The sequence below is a fragment of the Theropithecus gelada genome, chromosome 8 (assembly GCF_003255815.1).
Source record: "Theropithecus gelada isolate Dixy chromosome 8, Tgel_1.0, whole genome shotgun sequence".
NCBI classification, from domain to species: domain Eukaryota; kingdom Metazoa; phylum Chordata; class Mammalia; order Primates; family Cercopithecidae; genus Theropithecus; species Theropithecus gelada.
In genome coordinates this window covers 53610527-53633556 of record NC_037676.1, presented here as the reverse complement: position 1 = coordinate 53633556, position 23030 = coordinate 53610527, and the positions used below count along the sequence as shown (strand labels likewise).

Genomic DNA, 23030 nt, shown 5'->3' with positions numbered 1-23030 from the left:
TAAAAATAAATTAGCTGAGCATGATGGCAGGCACCTGTAGTCTCAGCTACTTGGGAAGCTGAGGAAGGAGGACTGCTTGAGCCTAGCAGGTTGAGGCTGCAATGAACCATGATTGTGCCACTGTACTCCAGCCTGAGTGAAGGGTGAGACCTTGTCTCTAAATAAATATATAGTTAAAATCAAAATAAAATCTTATAAATTTACATCAAGGAATGTGACTTTTCAATTATTGGAGTTTTCAATGTAAAGACAAATCCATCCACAATTTTGAAAGATTATCTTTAATTATTTATTTGACTATGTTTCCCTTTATTCCTTCTGTCTTCTCTTCTCGACATACTGTAATTGAATATTAGATCATCTGGATCTCTACATTTTTTATCTTTTGTTTTATAATATCTGTTATTTTGTCATTTTGATTCCTAATTTGGTATGTTTTACTTAATTTTTGACATTTACTACGTGAAAATACTTTTTAATCAGAATTTAATTCCTAAGAGATCTTTCTTGTTTCCCATTTATTTATCTTCTATAGAAACTTATCCTTGTTTTATAAGTATGATATATATTGAAGTCTCTGAGTACATGTAATAATTGTAATGCTCTCTTACTTTTTTTCTCTAGTTATTGGAATTTCTCTGTTTCTTCTGGCATTGTTTTCCTTTTTTAAAATGTTGGTCTTTCTTTTTCATGTTCCTAATTAACCTCCCATGCTTGTGATTCTTCATTGTCTATTGACATTTGAAATTAGAAGCATTTCAATTGGTAGTGTGAGTTTCACCTGCTCTCTTTTACATAAGTTTATTTTCTTACAAAATTTCCCCTTTGGTGTAAATTTTAGTTTGCACAATTGGAAGTAAAATGCAGGTTTATCTTCCTAAAATTCCAGAATGAGGAAGGCTTTTTCGCTTGGGTTTCAGCTCCACAAAAATTCCATTACTTTCCTTCTTTCAATTTGTTTAATTTCTTTGGAAAAAAATCTCTATTTCTATGTCTATCTCATCTATCACTATATCATTAACATTTTTCCTCTTAGCTGTTGGTGTTCTATATGGATGGTGGCTACTAATTATTGTGTTTCTCCATCCAGGTCTTTGTGAACCCTTGTTTCCAATCTCACTTCTCCCTCCTCTGCCCCTGCCTTAACTGTTTGGGGTCTCTGGGCGACACACAGTCAGATTGCTCTGCCTCATAGGATTCTCTGGGCTGCAGCTTTCTCTCCTATTTCATCTGTCAACATTTTCTCATGCATTTTATTTATCCAGAATTTGCTGAATACTCTTATCTGTTGGTGACCTTCCACATTCTGCCCTCTTGATGAATATGGATATATTTGTTCATATTAAGCATCCCGGTAATTATTTCAGTGGAGACTCAAAAGAGATTGAGGAAGATTTGCATATCTACTTCACTATTTTGGACTAAAATTCTTTTCCCCGTAACTTTGAAATTTGTTTGCTGAAATAATATTTTTATTGCTAAAATTATCCTATTAAGGCATTTCTAAATTCAAGCAAATTTACCATGACTTTATCTACGAACTGCACATAGTCAAGTAATGTGCATTCAGCAGCAGCTGCACAATGCCTAGAATGGTTCTTTATTGTCATGATTTGACAAAAGCCCCTTTGTGTTATATTCATAAGTACTAACCTCTAACACCTGAGTAGGAATGCTCTTTTCAGTGAAGTCATGATCTCAATACAATCAAGGAAGTCCTGCATCTCCCTCTTTTCTATAAAAAGAAGGATTGATTTGAAAATCTTCACTTTACCAAGTTAGGTTTCCTCCAAAAGATAAGTCTTATCTTCAAACACAATCAAGTACTTACTATTATGTTACCAAGCAAAAGAATCCAAGCACATTTAGTGGAGCCACATGGATTAGAATGTTCAAGTTGCTTTAGAGCTTGGTGCTCAGGCAGAAAATCGAAGTGGTGCTTTCATTAAAGTATGTCAAGCATTACAGAATTTGGACTTTTTGGCTAAAAATTTATGGTTGGTATTAAAGAACACAGATTCCACCAGACTGGACAATGTTGTCTCTATCTGGTATGCACCTCACTAAAGCTGAGGCCATTTCAAGAAGTTTTGTCAAGGAGTAGGATCTGAATATGACTTTTACTCTGCTTCTCAAAAGTCTCCTGGATTTTCAAGGAATACGTCTTGAAACATTAACCTAAACCTTAGGCAGAAGATTTACTTTCTTAGAACTTTATGAGGAAAGTGCTCATTCATTACTTGACTTTTTTGGATAATATGCATGTTTCTGTCACAGGAACGAGACAAGTCTTTGTATAAACTCTGTATAAACTTTGTATAAAAGTAGATACTGCTTAAATACTATTTTTTTGATCAAGCATCTTTGACAGAAGACAGCAGCAGCAAATAATTATATAAACTTTTCGGCCGGGTTCAGTGGCTCCTGCCTGTAATCCCAGCACTTTGGGAGGCTGAGGCAGGCGACCACGATGTCAAGAGATCGAGACCATTCTCGCCAACATGGTGAAACCCTGTCTCTTCTAAAAATACAAAAAATTAGCTGGGTGTGGTGGCGTGCGCCTGTAGCTACTTAGGAGGCTGAGGCAGGAGAATCACTTGAACCCAGGAGGCGGAGGTTTCAATGAGCCGAGATCTTGCCACTGCACTGCAGCCTGGCAAGAGTGAGACTCTGTCTCAAAAGAAAAAAAAAATCTATCTATCTATCTATCTATCTATCTATCTATCTATCTATCTATCTAAACTTTTTAACATAGGAAGAAGTGCTTTTCAGCTTCTTGTTGGGAGTAAAGCAATCAAAGTCGTCTACAAGCAGAAATCAACAAATGCATTGCAGAACTGTTTTGAAGATTAATTTCAGGAAAGTTGGAAAGAAGAAAGGAAAAAAAAGAAACTACAAGCACACATTTTTGCACCCCATGCAAATCAGTACTGCTAAAACAGTACTACTGTTTTAATTTACTGAATACTACTAGGATAGTATTCTAGGAGATAAACAATGACAATTATTATCATAATTTCTCCTTTATACATAAAGGGACTGAGACTTAGATTAATCTGCTTGAAAGGAAATTGTTATAGAAATATCAAGTAGCAGTAATATCTGATTTGGGAATCATATAACATGTTTGACATAAACTGTTGTAAAATATCATTGATTTGGATATTTTGTCACCATTTGTACAAAATTTAGAAAAAAATTCAAGAATGATTTTTCAATATTTACATACCTTGCTTCATACCTTGCTTCAAAATCTGTGATGATGGAAATGTTTTACTTTTCTTTTGATTTGTTTTGCCTGTTAAGCAATAAATTCTGGTCTGCTTGGCTTGGAAAATAAATAATATCTTTCAATATTCAATCATGGATGCAATTTCCAGCCTCTAAAATACATTTAAAGAAAGAACAACAGTCTTTCTACTGTTGTTATCTTGCATAACTGCACTACTTATAAAATAATGAAGAAAGCTTTGATTTTACCTAGCAAAAATAAAGCAGGCATAAATTGTCCTGGTAATTTGGCTTTTCCCAAGGTTCAGTGCAATCTACTATAAGTTGTTTCTCCATCATGAAACTCTGTTCCAGTGTTCCCCAAGATAAGGAAATGGCATACGGCTAGGGCTTGATGTAGAGAATGAGAATTACTGCGTCATACATCTGCACATTGTTGAAGAAAAAGTTATTCAACAACGCTTGTTAAAGCATGGCAAGAAAGATGTTATTCAAGGAGGGCCATGGTGACAGGTATAGGTATAGGGCCCCAGTGCAATGGAGTTATGCACTGGGGGAGAAAGATTGGGCTGAATTCCAAATACACCATGAGCAAGTGGGAGTTGATAGCCCAGGAGCAGGGTGGAGTCAATGGATGAAAAATCACCCAGAGGAAACATTAGGGGAAAGGCTCAGGGTGACCCTATTTAACAGGACTCTTTGTGATGATCAAATATCACACGGGAAATGATGCGGATGAGGAATTTCAGGTGTCAAGGGGCGGGAGGTGCTGGTTAAACTTAGTAGCAGGGTTCTTACTAAAATTGGACAATGTAGAGATGGACATGGAAAGCCGAAAGTCAGGTCTAGTTGGAAAAGAGCTCAGGAGAACCTGTGTAGAGTTTGGTCAAGCAGAGAGTCTTTGTCAATATCCGTCTTCATGTCATCATCTCTAGCCAATGCTTCTGAATTGGGTGAATCAGATGGGGCCGGTAAAGACAAGCACAGGGAATCAAAATAGGAAGGATCAGGAAAACTTTTTATCTTCTCAGATGTGCATCAGTGAAATTCAAGTTCCCAAAATAGTAGAAATAGTTTGGCCCCAGCTCACTCCCCCGACCTTAATGCTTAATATAGTTAAAATAAAGCCAAAAACATAAAGGCAAAACACTGATAAGAAAATATGGCCACATGATTTTATTTAATTTTGTGACAGAGGTACTAGTCATGAAGTATAGTTCATAAAGTGGCTGGATGTAGCTAATTGTTAAGTTTAAGATATACATTGATTATTTATGCTAATATCCTTGAGTCTTAATAAAACTGGTTTCCATCTTTTCTCTGTATTGCAGAGACCATCGTGTTTTCTCTCTTCACACATGGGCTCTTTGCGAATATGTATTCACTGGTCCTCGTGACTAGACAGTCCCTCGCTGGCGATTTTCTTGGTCACAATTTCTCTGGTCATAACGAGGAGAATGGGTATAGCCAAGGCAGCATGGAGGGAGCCAAAGCCAGTGCAGGACTGCTTGGGTGGAGGGAGAGGGAGAAGTACTGAGGCCTGGATCTTCTCCTCCTCCTACCACCCTCCATCACCTCGCAGGGGGCACGGCCTCATAAGTGCACCTCTCTGTGATCTGGCCCTGGACATGTAGAAATGGCTGACTGAGCAGCAGAGCTTGCACATCTCCATGTGATCCCACACGTGCAGGATTACATCAGTTACTCAGGCACCTGCAGGCATCTGTTGTCATATATTGTTGTTCCAGTTTTTTTATTTTTTATTTTTTATTTTTTTTGAGACAGAGTCTTACTCTGTCACCCAGGCTGGAGTACAGGGGTGCGATCTCACTTCACTAAAACCTCCACCTCCCCAGTTCAAGCAATTCTCATGCCTCAGCCTCTGGGGTAGCTTGGATTACAGGCACCTGCCACCATGCCTGGCTAATTTTTTTATTTTTGGTAGAGACAGGGTTTCACCATGTCAGCCAGGCTGGTCTCAAACTCCTGACCTCGAGTCATCTGCCCAGCTTGTCCTCCCAAAGTGCTGGGATTACAGGCCTGAGCCACCATGCCTGGCCTGTGCCATTATTTTTAAATTTAAAATATTTAGTTCACAAATAAAAATTGTATGCATTCAAGGTGTACAACATGCTGATTTGATATATGTGTACATTGCATGTTGATAATGAATACATTGACTATTTACTTTGATTTCGTCATACTTAAATGTTTATTTTTATGGATTTCTCTTTAGCATTTGTAATCTCTAAGTAAACTAAAAAAATCAAAAGTACACAGATGTGAAAAAATACCCATACAGTAGTGGTAGATAGAGATATGTAAATCTTTAAAACAGATGGTTGTGTAAATGACACTCTGACTTCTGTTTGCCCTTTCTCACTGAAATATTTCAAAAAAGGTATTGGATTCACAGTTAGGTGAAAAGAAAGGTTTTGTTTGTAAAACTCATTATTATTGTATGGTGATTAAAGTTTATCTTTTGTTTTTCAGATTTTTGCATAACAACAAATTATCTAAAATCCCGGCTGGGAGCTTTTCTAATCTGGATTCATTAAAAAGATTGTAAGTGAAAGCAAGTGCATTAACACAAAAACCTTATAATTTCCTCCAAAACAAATCCCAAACAATGGTTGGTTGCCTTCTCCTGCTTTTGCTGTGAAAGACATTGCAATTCTAGCATGTTAGGGAGAAAATGGTTTTGTTAACTGCAGAGCGATAGAGAACCCAGATAGTCTTCTGGGCTTTCATGTATTCTCTTAGAAGTGACATTTGAAAGGAGTATTGAAAATAGAACTTTTCCTCGGTTCTCTGTAATATCCTTGCTGGCTAAATCTAAAGACTCCCAAGGCTTCCTTTTCCTTTAACTTTTTTATGAGTAAGGAGATGTGAGAAGTTCCAAAGAAAATCTGATTCCTCGGGCCAGGCTTCAGTTTTCCCTTGTTGTACGGAGTTGTCTTCCTACTCATTTCCTCCTACATTAAGCAAAACAAAACAAAAATCCCCATGCTTGCAAAGTCTGTGTTCTCCACGCCTTCCTTACTCCCTTCCGTGGGCTGATGTCCATCACTTTTTTACACCGTTGTCTCCACCCTCCTTCATTCCAGCTGTCTCTTCACTCCCATCTGTGTGTAGCCTTCTACACTATTGATGTTTTATTTTGTGGTTACCACCTCCCGCCCTCCCCCAGTCCTCGACCCCAAACACAAATATAAGTTCCAGTTATCAGAAAAGGATAGATGCCTGCTTCCCAGATGTCAGTCAGGGAGCACATAATGGAAAACTCACACAGGTGTATCCATCACTGGCCTTGGAGGCTGTATTAGTCTGTTCTCACACTGTTAATAAAGATATACCCGTGACTGGGTAGTTTATAAAGAAAAAGAGGTTTAACGGACTCACAGTTCCTCATGACTGGGGAAGCCTCACAGTCATGGCAGAAGATGAAGAGAGAGCAAAGGGATGTCTTACGTGGTGGCAGGCAAGAGAGCCTGTGCAGAGAACTCCCATTTATAAAACCATCAGATCTCATAAGACTTATTCACTACTGTGAGAACAATATGGGGGAAACTGCCCCTGTGATTTAGTACCCTTGACACATGGGGATTATTACAATTCAAGATGAGATTTTGGTGGGGACACAGTCAAACTATATCATTCCACCCTTGGCCCCTCCCAAATCTCATATCCTCACATTTGAAAACAAATCGTACCTTCCCAACAGTCCCCCAAAGTCTTAACTCATTTCAGCATTAACTCAAAAGTCCACAGTCCAAAGTTTCATCTGAGACAAGGCAAGTCCCGTCTTCTTATGAGCCTGTAAAATCAAAAGCAAGTTAGTTACTTCCTACATAAAATGGGGGTTCAGGTGTTGGGTAAATACAGTCATTCCAAATGGCAGAAATTGGCCAGAATGAAGGGGCTACAGGTCCTATGCAAGTCCAAAATCCAAAGGGATTTTCGAATCTTAAAGCTCCAAAATGATTTCCTTTGACTCCATGTCTCACGACCAGGCCATATTGATGGAAGAGGTGGGCTCCCATGGTCTTGGGCAGCTCTGCTCCTGTGGCTTTGCAGGGCACAGCCTCCTTCCTGGTTTCTTTCATGGGGTGTGTTGAGTGTCTGCAGCTTTTCCAGGTGCACAGTACAAGCTGTCAGTGGATCTACCATTCTGGGGTCTGGAGGATGTTGGCCCTCTTCTCACAGCTCCACTAGGCAGTGCCCCAGTAGGGACTCTGTGTGGGGGCTCCAACCCCGTATTTTCCTTCCACACTGCTGTGGCAGAGGTTCTCCATGAGGGCCCCATCTCTGCAGCAAACTTCTGCATGGACATTCAGGTATTTCTTTACATTCTCTGAAATCTAGGCAGAGGTTCCCAAACCTCAATTCTTGACTTTTGTACTCCCACAGGCCCAACACCACATGTAAGCTGCTAAGGCTTTGGACTTGCACCCTCTGAAGCAATGACCTGAGAAGTATGTTGACCCCTTTTAGTCATGGCTAGAGCTGAAACAGCTGGGATGCAGGGCACCATGTTCAGAAACTGCATAGAAAAGGGGGGCCCCAGGCCCAGTCCATGAAATCATTTTTCCCTCCTAGGCCTCCAGGCCAGTGATGGGAGGAGCTGCCATTAAGTTCTCTGACATACCCTGGAGACATTTTCCCCATTGTCTTGGTGATTAACATTTGGCCCCTCATGACTTTTCATATTTCTGCAGCCAGCATGAATTTCTCCCCAGAAAATGGGTTTTTCTTTTCTACTGCAGCATCAGGCTACAAATTTTCAAAATTTTTATGCACTGTCACCTCTTGAATGCTTTGCCAACCAGAAATTTCTTCCACCAGATACCTGAAATCATCTCTCTCAAGTTCAAATTTCCACAGATCTCTAGGGCAGGGGCAAAATGCCACCAGTCTCTTTGCATAGCAAGAGTGACCTTCACTCCAGTTCCCAACAAGTTCCCCATCTCCATCTGAGACTATCTCAGTCTGGATTTTATTGTCCATGTCACTATCAGCATTTTGGTCAAAGCTATTAAACATGTCTCTAGGAAATTCCAAGTTTTCCCACATCTCCCTGTCTTCTGAGCCCTCCAAGTCTCTAGGAAGTTCTAAACTTTCAAACAATTTTCTATCTGCTTCTGAACCCTCTAAACTGTTCCAACATCTGCCTGTTATCCAGTTCCAAAGTCCCTTCTATATTTTTGGGAATCTTTACAGCAGTGCCCCACTCCCAGTACCAATTTACTATATTAGTCTGTTCTCATACTGCTAATAAAGACACACATGAGACTGGGTAATTTATAAAGAAAAAGAGGTTTAATGGACTCGCATTTCCACATGGCTAAGGAGGCCTCACAATCATGGCAGAAGATGAAGAAAGAGCACAGGAATGTCTTACATGGCAGCAGGCAAACGAACCTGTGCAGGGGATCTCCCATTTATAAAACCATCAGATCTTGTGAGACTTATTCACTACCATGAGAACAGTATGGGGGAAACCACCCCTATGACTCAATTATCTTCACCTGGCCCTGCCCTTGACATTTAGGGATTTTTACATTTCAAGGTGAGATTTGGGTGGGGATACAGTCAAACCATATCAGAGGCTAATATAGTTTGGATGTTGTCCCCTCTAAATCTTATGTGCAATTGTAATCCCTAGTGTCCGATGTGGGGAATGATGGGAGGTCCATGGGGGCAGATCCTTCATGGCTGAGTGCTGTCCTCCCAATATTGAGTGTGTTTTCTTGAGATCTGGTCATTACAACCTGTGTCACTCTCCACCCTTTCTCCTGCTTTCACCATGTGAAGTACCTGCTTCTGCTCCTCCTTCCGCCATGAGTAAAAACTTCCTGAGGCCTCCCCCAGAACTAATGCTGGCACTATGCTTCCTGTACAGCCTACAGAACCATGAGCCAATTAAATCTCTTTTCTTATAAATTACCCAGTCTTAGGTATTTTTTTATGGCAATTCAAGAATGGCCTAATACAAAGGCCACTTTTGTTGTGGTTGCTCTTCTAATATTGTGTTCCTAGACACAGGTCCATAAGCAAGAGAATGTTATGATTAAGTAAAAATCAGAGCCCTGAGGAAAATAAATCCAGGCCCAACTGGTGCCCAGAAATAACGCTCATAATCTTTGAGTTTAATCAAGGAGACATTTCATCCACTCCTAATCCTTTTCTTCAAGTCTTTATTTCCTACTTTCTTGGTAATTCTCATGTCAGACACACATAATGCTGCTTCCCAGTCTTCTTGATGTTCTTTGACTGTATCTAAGCTCTCAAAAGTCTTGGATATGGTCATCAACTGACCATATCTATCTATCTATCTATCTATCTATCTATCTATCTATCTATCTATCTATCTATCTATCTATCTATCTATCTAATCTATCTGTAAAGTGGTACGAGTGTAGATTTGTTACATGGATATATAGCATAGTGGTGAAATCTGGGTTTTTAGTGTAGCCATCACCCTAATGCTGTACACTGCACCCATTAGATAATTTCTCATGCCTCACGCCCACTCCACCCTCCCACTTTTCTGATTCTCCAATGTCTATTATTTCACTCCCTATATCCATGTGTATGCATTATTTAGCTCCCACTTGTAAGCTTGAAAACATGAGGTATTTGACTTTCTGTTTCTGAGTTATTTCACTAAAGATAATGGCTTCCAGTTCCACCCATGATGACTGCCAAAGTTTTCTTACTTGTCAGAACTGGCTGCACCAGCCATTTGGAATAACACATCCATTTATTCTTGTTTTTCAGTCCTATGTGGGATATGCAAAATGCCAAGACATTTTGTAACAGGGTCATAGGATGTTCCATTTTGGTGGTGGGAGAAATATTGTGTATTATTTTCTACTTGTCTGTTTTCTCTCTTTTTTTGAATTTGTTACATCAAATACGGTTAGAATCACTGTCTTTGTATATTTGCAATTATAATTCCCACGCAGTGTTTCTTGTCTATATAAATTTCTATCTGGGTCATTCTTGCCTTCTGTGACTCAGAGAAAGTTTTGAAGTGCCAAATCCCTTAGTTTTTTCTAATCTCTTTTTATTATTCTTTCCTGTTAAATCTTAGTAGCAGCTTTTTTGTTCCAGCCTCCTCTTACATTTACTGAAACAGCATTCACTCCATTGCTGGAACACACATGCAAAAATAACTGCCAATAAAGAGGCTGAGGGAGTTCTCCTTACAGTGATGTGCCAGTATGCACCTTACATGCATGCACTGTGCATCCAAATGTTTTCAGATGATTTTTTTAGTTTGTTATTTAGATGAAGTATCTTTATTTTATGAACTTATTTTGTGGGAAACTGACACACAGATGATTTGAGCAAACTGCTCAGGGTCCATGAAATCCTGATGGGTCCAAGATGGGGTGGAAACTGGGCATCTGTTTATTCCAAATCCTCAACTTGTGTCTTATTTAGGCTACAATTTAGATGAGAACAACAGAATATAGGAGAGCAATAGAGGGCTACGGCTACTATTACATAAATTCCACCTTCAACAATAAAGTTTTTCAACTGAGGAGTGTCCACTCACTGATAGCACGTGAGGGCAGAGAAACCAGCGGGAATTCTGCCCTTGACTCCAGGCTTGGAACTATGAAGGTCACCCAACGCTGAGTTCTCCATCTGTCATACCGTTTCTAACTCATGACAATCACACCCTTCACATGTGGACTATAAAAATCAATAAAATGTTCTTGATTTTGTTTTGTTTAAAAGTGTTTTTGGATCTCTAAGTGAAAGGGATTGTGTAAGTACAAGTGAGGTGTTACTGTTTTCAAATGGAAAAGATTAATTTACCTGGCACCACTTTTTTCCTTTGAAATTTTTCATTGAGCAGAGAATATGTGCAAGTGAGGAATTATTTTAGTGCTGTGATTCTTGACTGCATACCATCAGAGGGGCTTTCATTTATTATACTTGGTATGATATTTGATGCAAGAGCACTTTCAAAATGGAGAACAGTAAAATAATGATTTTAAACATAGTGTATTCAATATTTAGTATAGTCTAATAAAAGTTCATAAGAACCATCTTTCTTATTGATTGACCCTATTGCTTCTTAGTTTTCAATAATCATAGCTCTAAATTATAGGCAAAATTTTGAAAACGTTTTCTCATGATAAATTTGAAAATTATTTATAAAGATTACTCAGATTATCATATGAAAGTATAGTTTTACTACTAGATTATTTTCCAAACACAAAAGGAGTTTTTCAATTGGCAAGTGAAAATCTGTATCCTTTTGTTGTTTTCTTCATGTTTTGCAACTCCACTATGGATGAGTATCTTAAATTGAAAATAATAATTAGAAAGAAATGAAATCTTGTGCTCAGTTGTTACCAAAACACATACGCATGAGGATGCATAAGGGAAGGTATAACTGAGGGAAGGCGATGAGTAAGCAGTGATGACTCTGGGAAATGGGACAATTGCATGGTGAGGCTGCCATGCTCGGGATGCTCCCAGGGGATGTATATTCACATCCTTGCTTATGTTCAATTTAGACGAACGTCATGGTGATGCTGAAGCGAGAACTTACTCCTTTATATTTAGAGGAGTAAGTTCTTGCATGTTCCTTTTTGAGAAAATTACAAGAAATTAAACTCAAAATGTAAATGTGAATGTTGAACACAATACTGTTGAACAAGATCTGTTTTATAGCCATGTAGCTGGTACAATAAATCAGTCAGTGACAAGGAACAGCCAAGGCCCGCTGAACCAACAGCACTCTCCTGAACAAGTGCTAGTTGACTTTTACGGCTTACACCTCACTCCCGACAAGGCTGACAGAATTCCCTACTTTAGCCATGGCTTTATATTCTCATGTTAGTGTGAAGTCTTGTTGGAAACATTAAGCAAATAATATCTATATGGTTAACTAACTTTTCAATAAGTGCAAATTTTTTTCCCTTTAGCAATTTAAAGCTACTAAATATAGCTATCATTTTCAGGGTAATATAATAAAATTTAGATACAGTTATAAAAATTAGTCATATGAATTGGGTATCTACAAAACATTTTATGAAACTGTCAGATAATAAGACTTTCTTAATTTTATTAAAATGTATACAGTTGTTTTAGGAAGTGTTTTAATTTCTACGTCTAGAGAATAGCACAATTTTTTACTTTCAGGTTTGTCTCTTCCAGTATCATGACATTGATGCAAATTTCTAAATTAATACAGTGAAGTGATTTTTTATTTGCAAATTGATATCTTTAGATTTAATTTATGTTTGTGTGTTTGTTTTCCGTATTTGTAAGGACTTTTGTGCATGAATAATTTTGATTAAAAGTTATTAAAATTATGTCATTTTGTATTCTCCTCCAGTCACATAGGACACTACTTCTTACAATCAGGTAGAAGCAATCTAACACCTATTGTAAATATGTTCACATTACTGTTTCATTGCTGGACTTCCTTGCATAGAGTGTGATCCAGTTGCCACCATAGACAGACTTGTGAATTCCACTTAGCAAAAGCTCCCTTTTTAACCCACTGGGAGAAATGAAAAAAGTATTAATCATTTCTGTACCTTTTTGCCAGACATCTTTTGGCAAGAATGGAGGTACATACACATAAATCTCTTTGGTGATCTATTTTATTTCATGAAAAAAATATGCTAGAAAAAATTAGTGAAGTACAGTAAACCTTGGCAAAAATGAATAACTTGTGTGCCTATATTAGGAAACATCATAAAGAAATGAAAAGAGCCATTGCCTTCCTATTACAGTCTGCATGTGGCAATTCCAGAGGGGGACCTTCTAATCGGGACTTTGAGCATTACAAAAAAGGAAAGCTTGGCTTCTGTCCTTTAGAGCAAATGGAAAACACAGAGAACACATGCCTATCCATATTAATGCCAAGGAGTTTACAAAAGAAAAAAGCCAACTTCCTGGGGGAGCTGCGTGGATCACACATCACATTTATAAGCCTCCTTTGGGCAGCAAAGCTTCTACCACTCTTTTGAGTAATCCAAAAATATTGAAATACCACCACCACATTACAGCTTCCTTGTTCTATAACACATAAACAAAGCAAACTGGAACACTTCCATACTTACAGCTTTTTTGTTTGTTTGTTTGTTTTTGCTTTTGGGACAGGGTCTCACTTTGTCACCCAGGCTGGAGCGCAGTGATGCCTTTACAGCCCACTGCAGCCTCCAACTCCTGGGCTCAAGTGGTTCTCCCACCTCAGCCTCCCAAGTGGCTGGGACTACAGGCGGGTGCCACCATGCCTGGCTAACTAAAAAAATTGTATATACAGCCATAAAAAATAATGAAATAATGTCCTTTGCCCAACATGTCTATAACTGAAGGCCATTATCCTAAGTGAATTAATGCAGGAACAGTAAACCAAAAACCATATGTTCTCACTTATAAGTGGGATCTAAATATTGGATACTCATAGTTATAAAAATGACAATGATAGACACTAGGGACTACTGGTGAGGGAAGGGAGGGAGGGGAGTGAGGGTTGTAAAACTATTGGGTACTATGTTGAGTATGTTGGTGATGGGATCAACAGGACCGCAAACCTCAGCATTATGCAATATACCCAGATAACAAACTGCACATGTACCCCCTGAATCTAGAATAAAAGTTGAAACCATAAAGAAATTAAAGGAAATTTTTATCTTTGGAGATGGAACTTTGCTAGAATGCCCAGGCTGGTCTCAGACTCCTGGCCTCGAGTGATGCTTTTGCCTAGGCCTCCCAAAGCGCTTGAATTATAGGCGTGAGCCACTGCACCTGGCCATACTTACAGTTTTAATTCTACATTTCTCTAAAACAAATAAGGATTCATTTCACCTCACAATTATTTATTTGTAATAGACATAGTGCACATTAAGGGAAAACCGCTTTTCCAGTTTTAAAGTGACTTCTCAAAAACATGGTTAATATGAAAATGTGTCTACTTTGTGCAAGATATGCAACAAGTTAAGTGATTCTTAAAATCTGCTTATTGGTTAATAGAATCCTGGAGTCAAAAATGTAACAGACAAGGTAAATCAGGGGGAAATTAAATATTACCACTCAAAAGATTTATCATAGAAATTAATAGTCTCTTTTAACAGTTGTACTTCTTGCCTGCATTCCTAGGCGTCTGGATTCCAACGTCCTAGTTTGTGACTGTGATCTGATGTGGCTGGGGGAGCTTTTACAAGGCTTTGCCCAACAGGGCCACACCCAGGCTGCGGCTACATGTGAATATCCCAGGAGACTCCAAGGACGTGCAGTTGCTTCAGTAACAGTAGAGGAATTCAATTGCCGTACGTAAATTTCAATGTGTACATAACATAGAAATGTCTCTCATTTGCTCTCTTTCTGTAAAGGTTTATTATATAATATGCATTTTAGAAGAACGTGTTATTGGAAAGTGTTTTTGAGGAATGTGGTAAAAGTATTGCCAATTTCCTTTCCATCATCTGCATTTTCATTTAAAGAAGGTTTTATCAACATAAAATCAACATAAAATTAAGAGCTGAAAGAGTCTTTGAGGAACATTTAATCTAATTTCCATAATTTCAGGGGAGAAATATTGAGAAAACTGATTTTCAACAAGGTCACCAGAAGTGGTATCCAACATTAAAATCTCCACTTATTCCTTGGTATGACTTAATGTTAATAATCAATAAGTTAGGGGTTTCAACTTTAGATCAAATAATTGCTAATATTTATTGCTGAGAAAGCCCCTCAACAAATCCCGTAATTGATTTTTTAAATGTATAATGGGATCATGAATATGACTAAAATAATGAAAATCAGTCTTACTGTCTCATTGTAAATTTTTAAATAATGGAAGCCTTGGATTTAATAAGCATATGGTTATATTCTGACAACCTTACTAAAGCAATAGGCTTTACCTAAATAATTTATTGTGGCTGATTACAATATTATTTGATTTTCATTCAAAGCTTTTCATGTGAATATAAGGATATATCTCTATGTATCTCTATTCTTGTATTTCGGGTTAAATAGAAAAAAAGGAACACCCTCGTGTGTGTGTGCATGTGTGTGATAAATCAGTGTTTTGGAGATTCGTTCACATGACTGCTGTAATTACAGCAAAAATTTGCTTTCCACTCTCACTGGCAAGTCATTTTTTGAATTTCTCTAAACAAGTAATTAAAAATCACATCAATATTGTGGATTGCTTCACATCTTAACTGATATCCCAGCTTTCATTTTTCTTGCTCCTTTATGTTTGGGAAAATTGTTTAAAAACACATCTTATTACATCATTTCTTCACCCATAATCCTTATATAGGTTCCTACCTTAAAATAAAGCACACAATTCTTAATGTTGTTGATTCTTTTTGTACAGTCCTTCCTGGCTACACTGTGTTCCTCCAGTCACTTACTCTTTTCTCAGTGTTGTAGCCACCTCAGTGTTCTCCATTCTTGGAAGTTCTTAAGTCTTTCTTCAACCCAAGGACTTTTTACATGCTGTCTTTCCTGCCTACAATATTCTGATTCTACTTCTTTTCATGGTTCTCCTCTTAAATATGAATTCCATGGAAAGCCTTCATTTAAACCCCCTTCCCACTGTCCTACCTATCCCTCCATACTGAATCAGGTTCCTTTTTATAATCCATCAAAACATCATTTATTTTCCATCTAAGTAGTTGCTGCCTATGTTAATATGTGTGTGTGTGTGTGTGTGTGTGTGTGTGCGCGCGCGCGCGTGCGTGTGTTTGTGTGTGTGTTTATTTTCAACTGCTTCAATGAAACTGTGAACCATTTGGTACAGAGACCTTGTCTATTTTGAACATTGCTTCATCACTAGTCCTAGTGCCTTGTCTGGCACATAGCTGATGTTGAATTTTTTTTTTTAATTACATAAACGAATAAAATCATTTATCTAAAGAGAATAAAGCCAAGATATTAATTATATGGACTTTCAATGAAGTATGCAAGATTAGTAAAGATCTACGGAATGTTCTACAGACATAATAGTCATGGTTAATGACAGGTAATTTCAGATAAGGCACTTATAAAAAGAAGAGTTTTGTTACTTAGAAAGGTTTAAAGGGAATTAAGTGAAACTATAGAAAACTAAAAGTTCCTTTTGTGCATTGTTCTTTATAATTTAAGTTCAATAATATTACCTGATTCATTACAAAATCAATCACTCCATCTTCTTATTAAAATAATTTAAGTGTTTTCATGTTTTACCACTCAATTATTATTGGAAGATGGAATCATTCATTTATATAGATAAGAATTTTGCTCAACCAGGTTTGAGGTCTAGACATATCACTTGTTGTAAATTGTGTAAAGTGGGTGGTTGGGTGCTTAGATGGCTAATTGTCTAGGAAAAGTGCCTGCAAAATTGCAAGCTCAGTTTAAGTACTTGGTTTGAAAAATTGATCCATAAAATAAAACTCCTTCCATAAATATGGTTGTGTTGAGCTCCTAGAAATAAAAGCACAGGAAAATTTACTTAATTTACTTCATTGGAGATCCCTTCGTGCAGTGAATCTTTCAAACTTCTAAAGTATAAGTCAAATATATGTCTAATCTCTAACCTGGTGCATGTATTACTGGGTAAATGCAGTTCGATGTGTAAAACTTTAATGTAGAAATAAATTTAAATTGCCTATATCTCTTTCTCAGCATCTTAGAAGGCCATAATTTTGTATCTTTGAAAAATATATTATAATTCTTTTGTTGCAGAGAGCCCCCGAATTACTTTTGAGCCCCAAGATGTGGAGGTACCATCAGGAAATACTGTCTATTTCACCTGTCGGGCAGAAGGAAACCCCAAACCTGAGATTATTTGGATACACAACAAGTAAATACTGAGCATGGACATGGGTTGTGATTCTCTTTCTGATTCCAGCTATCTTTTTAACTCAATTTAACTTCTTTATCTAGAGAAGAAATTGATAAAATTTTCAGAGTTTCTTAAACATAAAAAGTCTTTTAACTTTTATCTTTTGACTAACTCGAGCTATGTAAAGGCCTTTTTCTTAAAACTTATACATTTCCGGCCGGGCACGGTGGCTCATGCCTGTAATCCCAGCACTTTGGGAGGCCGAGGTGGGCAGATCACGAGGTCAGCAGATCAAGACCATCCTGGCTAACATGGTGAAACCCTGTCTCTACTAAAAATACAAAAAATTAGCCGGATGTGGTGGCAGGCGCCTGTAGTCCCAGCTACTAGGGAGGCTGAGGCAGAAGAATAGCCTGAACCTGGGAGGCGGAGCTTTCGGTGAGCCGAGATTGTGCCACTGCCCTCCAGCCTGGGCTGCAGAGCGAGACTCCGTTTCAAAAGGAAAAAACAAACAAAAAAAAAAACAAAAAAAAACAAAAAAAACTTATACATTTCCAGATCTTAGTGATTCTGTAACTGACAAAAATAATTCTGTATTATTTCTAGAAGGAAATGTTGGGATTAATAACAAACTGGTTTGTTTTAAAGCTGAATATAATTTGATATAGCCACATCTAAGTTATTTCAGATTTAAACTGATACTTCATATTTGATATTGCAACTTTCCTATGGTAAATCAGTATAGGATTATTTAAGCAAACTAGCAATAAATGACATGCAAAATTATTTAAAAAGCTAGTCATTTATTTTATGCTCATGGTACTATTTGATAAAACATAAAACCAATGAGTTCAAAAACCTGTGAGTATAAAATTAAATAGTAAAAACAAACGTTTAAAAAGTTAAACGTGATCACCATTCTAACTAGCATGAGATGGTATCTCATTGTAGTTTTGATTTGCATTTCTCTAATGATCAGTGATGATGAGCTTTTTTTCATATGTTTGTTGGCTACATAAATGTCTTCTTTTGAGAAGTGTCTGTTCATATCCTTTGCTCACTTTTTGATTTTTTTTTTTTTTGTAAATTTAAGTTCCTTGTAGATTCTCCATATTAGCTCTTTGTCAGATGGATAGATTGTAAAAATTTTCTCCTGTAGGTTGCCTTTTCATTCTGATGATAGTTTCTTTTGCTGTGCAGAAGTTCTTTAGTTTAATTAGATCCCATTTGTCAGTTTTGGCTTTTGTTGCCATTGCTTTTGGTATTTTATTCATGAAGTCTTTGCCCATGCCTACGGCCTGAATGGTATTGCCTAGGTTTTCTTCTAGGGATTTTATGGTTTTAGGTCTTACGTTTAAGTCTGTAATCCATCTTGAGTTAATTTTTGTATAAGGTGTAAGGAAGGGGTCCAGTTTCAGTTTTCTGCATATGGTTAGCCAGTTTTCCCAATACCATTTGTTAAATGGAGAATCCTTTCCCAGTTGCTTGTTTTTGTCAGGTTTGTCAAAGATCAGATATTTGTAGATGTGTGGCATTATTTCTGAGACCTCTGTTCTGTTCCATTGGTCTATATATCTGTTTTAAAACTGAACTGGTGGTTAAAGTAAAATAGAAACATAAAGTGCACTATATACCTAATATAATTCAATGATAGCACTTGGATAATTATATTATCATTAGTTATGTTACTGATAGTTAGCATGGTTTTCACGTGTCCCTTCAATTCTTGTACAAACTTTCACTGATTTTCTTTTGTCACGTGTATAATCAACTCTGATTCTTTTTGCTTGTCTGTATAAAATATTCTAAAACGTATTATACATTTTTTTTGCTTTTTGCATATAATTTAGATTTATAATTGTAGCCAGAAACTAAGCCATGTGTTTTAAATTCTTGTAAAAAGTCTAGTAAGTATAGGTTAAAAATAACTTATATAGAAGGCAATTATGAATAGTATTAAATCTGGAATCTAGCCCATGAGAAAGATTTCAACTGATAGAAGTGTTCAATTTATTTCCATCTTGAGATTGCTCAAATGTGCTTGAGAAACAGAAATCACTGCTTGTAATGTCTTAAAACTGCTTTCTCTGCCTTCTTACAATTTAAATTTTAAAATGATGTGTTCGAGGTTACAAAGATACTCACTAGTATTTAGAAAGAAACAAGTGAAAAAATCACATTGCCTATTTTAACTTATGACATAAAAGTTTCAAATATAGTGACTAAAGAAGCTAAGATGCAGTTGAAAGGAAAACAAAGAAATCTAAAAAGAAAGAATAGAATAAAGAAATAAAAGTATGGGTAAAAATGTTCGTTAAAATGTTAATCATTTTATATTAAAAAATTAAAGATGAAAGAGAAGAGTTTATGACAAGAAATGTTTAACATGTTTAACATGAGCAACTATTAACTTACTGATTATTTACTGTTGAGTATTTTTTATAGAAAGATAATATATATCCTGAAAGTGCATGGAGCATAAAGTGTGGTATAGCAAATAATTTGAAACAAACATCTGTTTGACATGAACTAGGGTAAGAAAAAATACCCTAACTCAGAAGCTACCCACCCATCTGTCCTTTCATTATCATTATCCTTTTCTACTCCCCTCGAGAGGGCCTGGATTTAGGGTCCTTAGATGAGTGGATTAAAAACTGATTAGACACAACCAGAGGTAGAATTGGAAGATTAGAAAGTAGGTATGTGGGAATAAACAGATTTAAGTATGGTTATGAGACATGGAGGCTACAATGCAAAGGTCTAGTGTCTATCCAGTAGGAGTTCCAGAAAGGCAGGTGGGAAAGAGTGAGCTAAAGGAAATGTTTGAAAAGGTAACGATAGAATTATCCAGAAATAAAAAAGTCACACAATTTCAGAATGAGAAGTATATTGATTCCAAAATACGATTTAAAAAATAAATCTGTACTCTTCATTGCGATCACAACATTGAAAGTCAGAGACAAAAATCTTTCATTCACAAGTAATTTGCAGATTACCTTCAAATGTGCAGCAATTATACTTGCAGTAAACTTTATGTCAGACAGAAGACAATGAAATATATTTAGGATGTTAAGGAAAAATAACTGATTTCCTTCAATTTTACATCCAGCTAAATTATCTGACATGGTAAAATAAAACCATTTTTAGGCAAAGAATAGAGCTTTATTCAGGAATATTTGATGAAAGAACTACAAATAGATGTGTTTCAGTAAGTAAGAATTTGATCCAATAAGAAAGATGTGATTTGCAAAAAGCAAATTTGAACGAAGAAAGTTTTAAACATGTTGATAAATATGAATAAACTTAGATTACTAAATTAAGGATTGAACAACTTCAAAGTAAGAAAAAAGTAGAATGTTAGACAATATTAATAGAAGAGTTATAAGGAGAGAGAAAATAATTAAATTATTTTACATGCCTCATTTTTTAGGTGGAGAGTGATACTGTGAATTCTGTTAAGTCAAGAGTGCATGTTAACAATTAAGATGAAATACTAACAAATAGAAAGATCCTTCCACACTAGGAGAAGAAAAAAAGTGGATAAAGAAAACTGGATCAATACACAAAATGGAAGCGGGGATGGATTAAAAAGACAGAGAAAAGGCTTGGGAAAGAGAAAATATAAAATAACTCATCAGAAATAAATTTAAACATATTAGTAAAAACAATAAATAGTCTATTTGAAGACATAATATTGAATTTTAATATCCAGCTATATGCTATTTATAAGAGGTATATCTGAAACATTATGACACTGAAAGGTGGAAGGTCGATAGGTAAACAAATATATCAACTAAGTTATACTGATCAAGATAAGGATGATGTAAGAATATTATAGTGTAATCGCATATCATTAGATCATACTTAATGATAAAAATTGTAATTTACCTGAATTTAAAATTCATGAACATTTATATACCTAACAAAATAGCTGCTGAAGAATAAAACAAGATTGAGAGAATTATAAGGATATGTTTACGTAAATCCAATTATAGCAAGAAATTTTAATACTGCTTTCCCAGAAAGATTAGGAACAAAAATTAGTAGCAATATCTAAACATAGCTTAGAACACTGATGATATCTACTATATACAAAGCTAACATACTATATTTTCAAGCAGTTATAGAACACTTATCAACATTGATCACAAAAGACACAAAGACACAAAATCTCAACTCATAGCTAAGAATCGATTTCATGAAAATCCCTTCCTTTTATTATAATTTAAACAAATTTTAGAAAACAGTCATTTGTCAAGATAATTTTAGAGATTCTTTACGCTTCTCAGTAGGAAAATGAAATGATTACCAGCACTTAATAAGTAGTTTTAGAATAACTGAATAGATTCAAAGATGAGAGAAACCTTCCAGGCTGAAGAAAGAATAATTAAAAACTCAGAATGAAAATAAATGAAGGTTAGTTTCAGGAAAGTGTGTAGAGCACATTTGTAAGAATTAAGGTTTTACCTTGGGGAGAAATAGAAAAAGATTAAATAATAATGGCAAAACTAATGACTTGGGCTTTCAGTTTACAAACTTTGAGACCCATTAGAAGATGTTGAGCAAGGCAATGACTTGATGAAAGAGATGTAAAAACCAACCAGACTTTTCTGTTTCTTTTTCAACTTTTATTGTAGATTCTGGGGGTACAAGTGCAGGCTTGTTACAAAGGTATACGACATGATGCTGAGGTTTGGAATATGACTGAACCGTCACCCAAGAAGTGAGCATAGTAACAAATACGTAGTTTTTCAATGCTTATATCCCTCCCTACCTCTCCATCACGTATTCCCCAGTGTCTAATGTTCCCATTTTTACGTCCATATGTACCCAATATTTAGCTCTCACTTACAAGTGAGAATATTTGTAAGTTTGTAAAAACAAATAGTATTTGTTTGCTGTCGTTGTTGTTCCTATATTAGTTCACTTAGGATAATGGCCTTCAACTGCATTCAGATTGTTGCAAAGGACATGATTCCATTATTTTTTTATGGCTGCATAGTATTCCAAGGTGTGTATGTAGTACATTTTCTTTATCTAATCCACCATTGATAGGAATCTGTGTTGATTCTATGTTTTTGCTATTGCATATAGTGCTGTAATTAACATATGGACACATGGGTCTTTTTGGTAGAAAGATTTATTTTTCTTTTGGTATCCAGTAATGGGGTTGCTGTGTTGGATGGTAGCTCAACCTTTACTTCTTTGAGAAGTCTTCAAACTGCTCTCCACAGTGGCTGAACTAATCTACATTTCCAACAGTGTGGAAGCATTAGCTTTTCTCTGCAACCCCAATAAGACCTGTTATTTTTTGACTTTTTAATGAAAGCCATTCTGACGGGTATTAGATGGCATTTTATTGTGGTTTTGATTTGCATTTATCTGATGATTAGTGATAATGAGCATTTTTTTCACAAGTTTGCTACTTGCCTGTATGCCTTCCTGTGAGAAGTGTCTGTTCTTGTACTTTGCCTGCTTATTAATAGGGTCATTTGTGTTTTGTTTGTTGATTTGTTTAAGTTCCTTGTAGATTCTGGATATTAGGCTTTCGTCAGATGTGTAGTTTGTGGGTACTTTCTCCAGACTGTAAGTTGTCTGTTTACTCTGTTGATAGTTTATCTTGCTGTGCAGAAGCTCTTTAGTTTAATTAGGTCTCACTTGTCAATTTTTGTTTTCGTTGCAATTGCTTTGAGGACTTAGCCATAAATTCTTTGCCAAGACTGATGTTGGGAAGGGTATTTCTTAGGTTTTCTTCTAAAATTTTTACAGTTTGAGGTCTTATATTTAAGTCTTTAATCCATCCTGAGTTGATTTTTGTATATGGAGATATATAGGGGTCTCATTTCATCTTTCTGCATATGGATAGCCAGTTCTCCCAGCATGATTTATTGAATAGGGAATCCTTTTCCATTGCTTAGTTTTGTTGACTTTGTTGAAGATCAGATGGCTGTAGGGGTGCAGTTTTATTTCTGGGTTCTCTATTCTGTTC

The 23030-nt window shown here is 36.4% G+C and overlaps 1 protein-coding gene across 1 annotated transcript in view; it reads left to right on the top strand.

Moving 5' to 3' along the window:
* The window catches only part of PXDNL (peroxidasin like), a 496832-nt gene that overhangs the window by 327679 nt on the left and 146123 nt on the right, over positions 1 to 23030 (top strand). The window contains exons 6-8 of the mRNA XM_025394327.1: positions 5725 to 5796; positions 14365 to 14534; positions 16942 to 17059. Of these exons, the coding sequence (XP_025250112.1) occupies positions 5725 to 5796; positions 14365 to 14534; positions 16942 to 17059 (360 nt within the window). The remainder of the gene's footprint in view (positions 1 to 5724; positions 5797 to 14364; positions 14535 to 16941; positions 17060 to 23030) is intronic.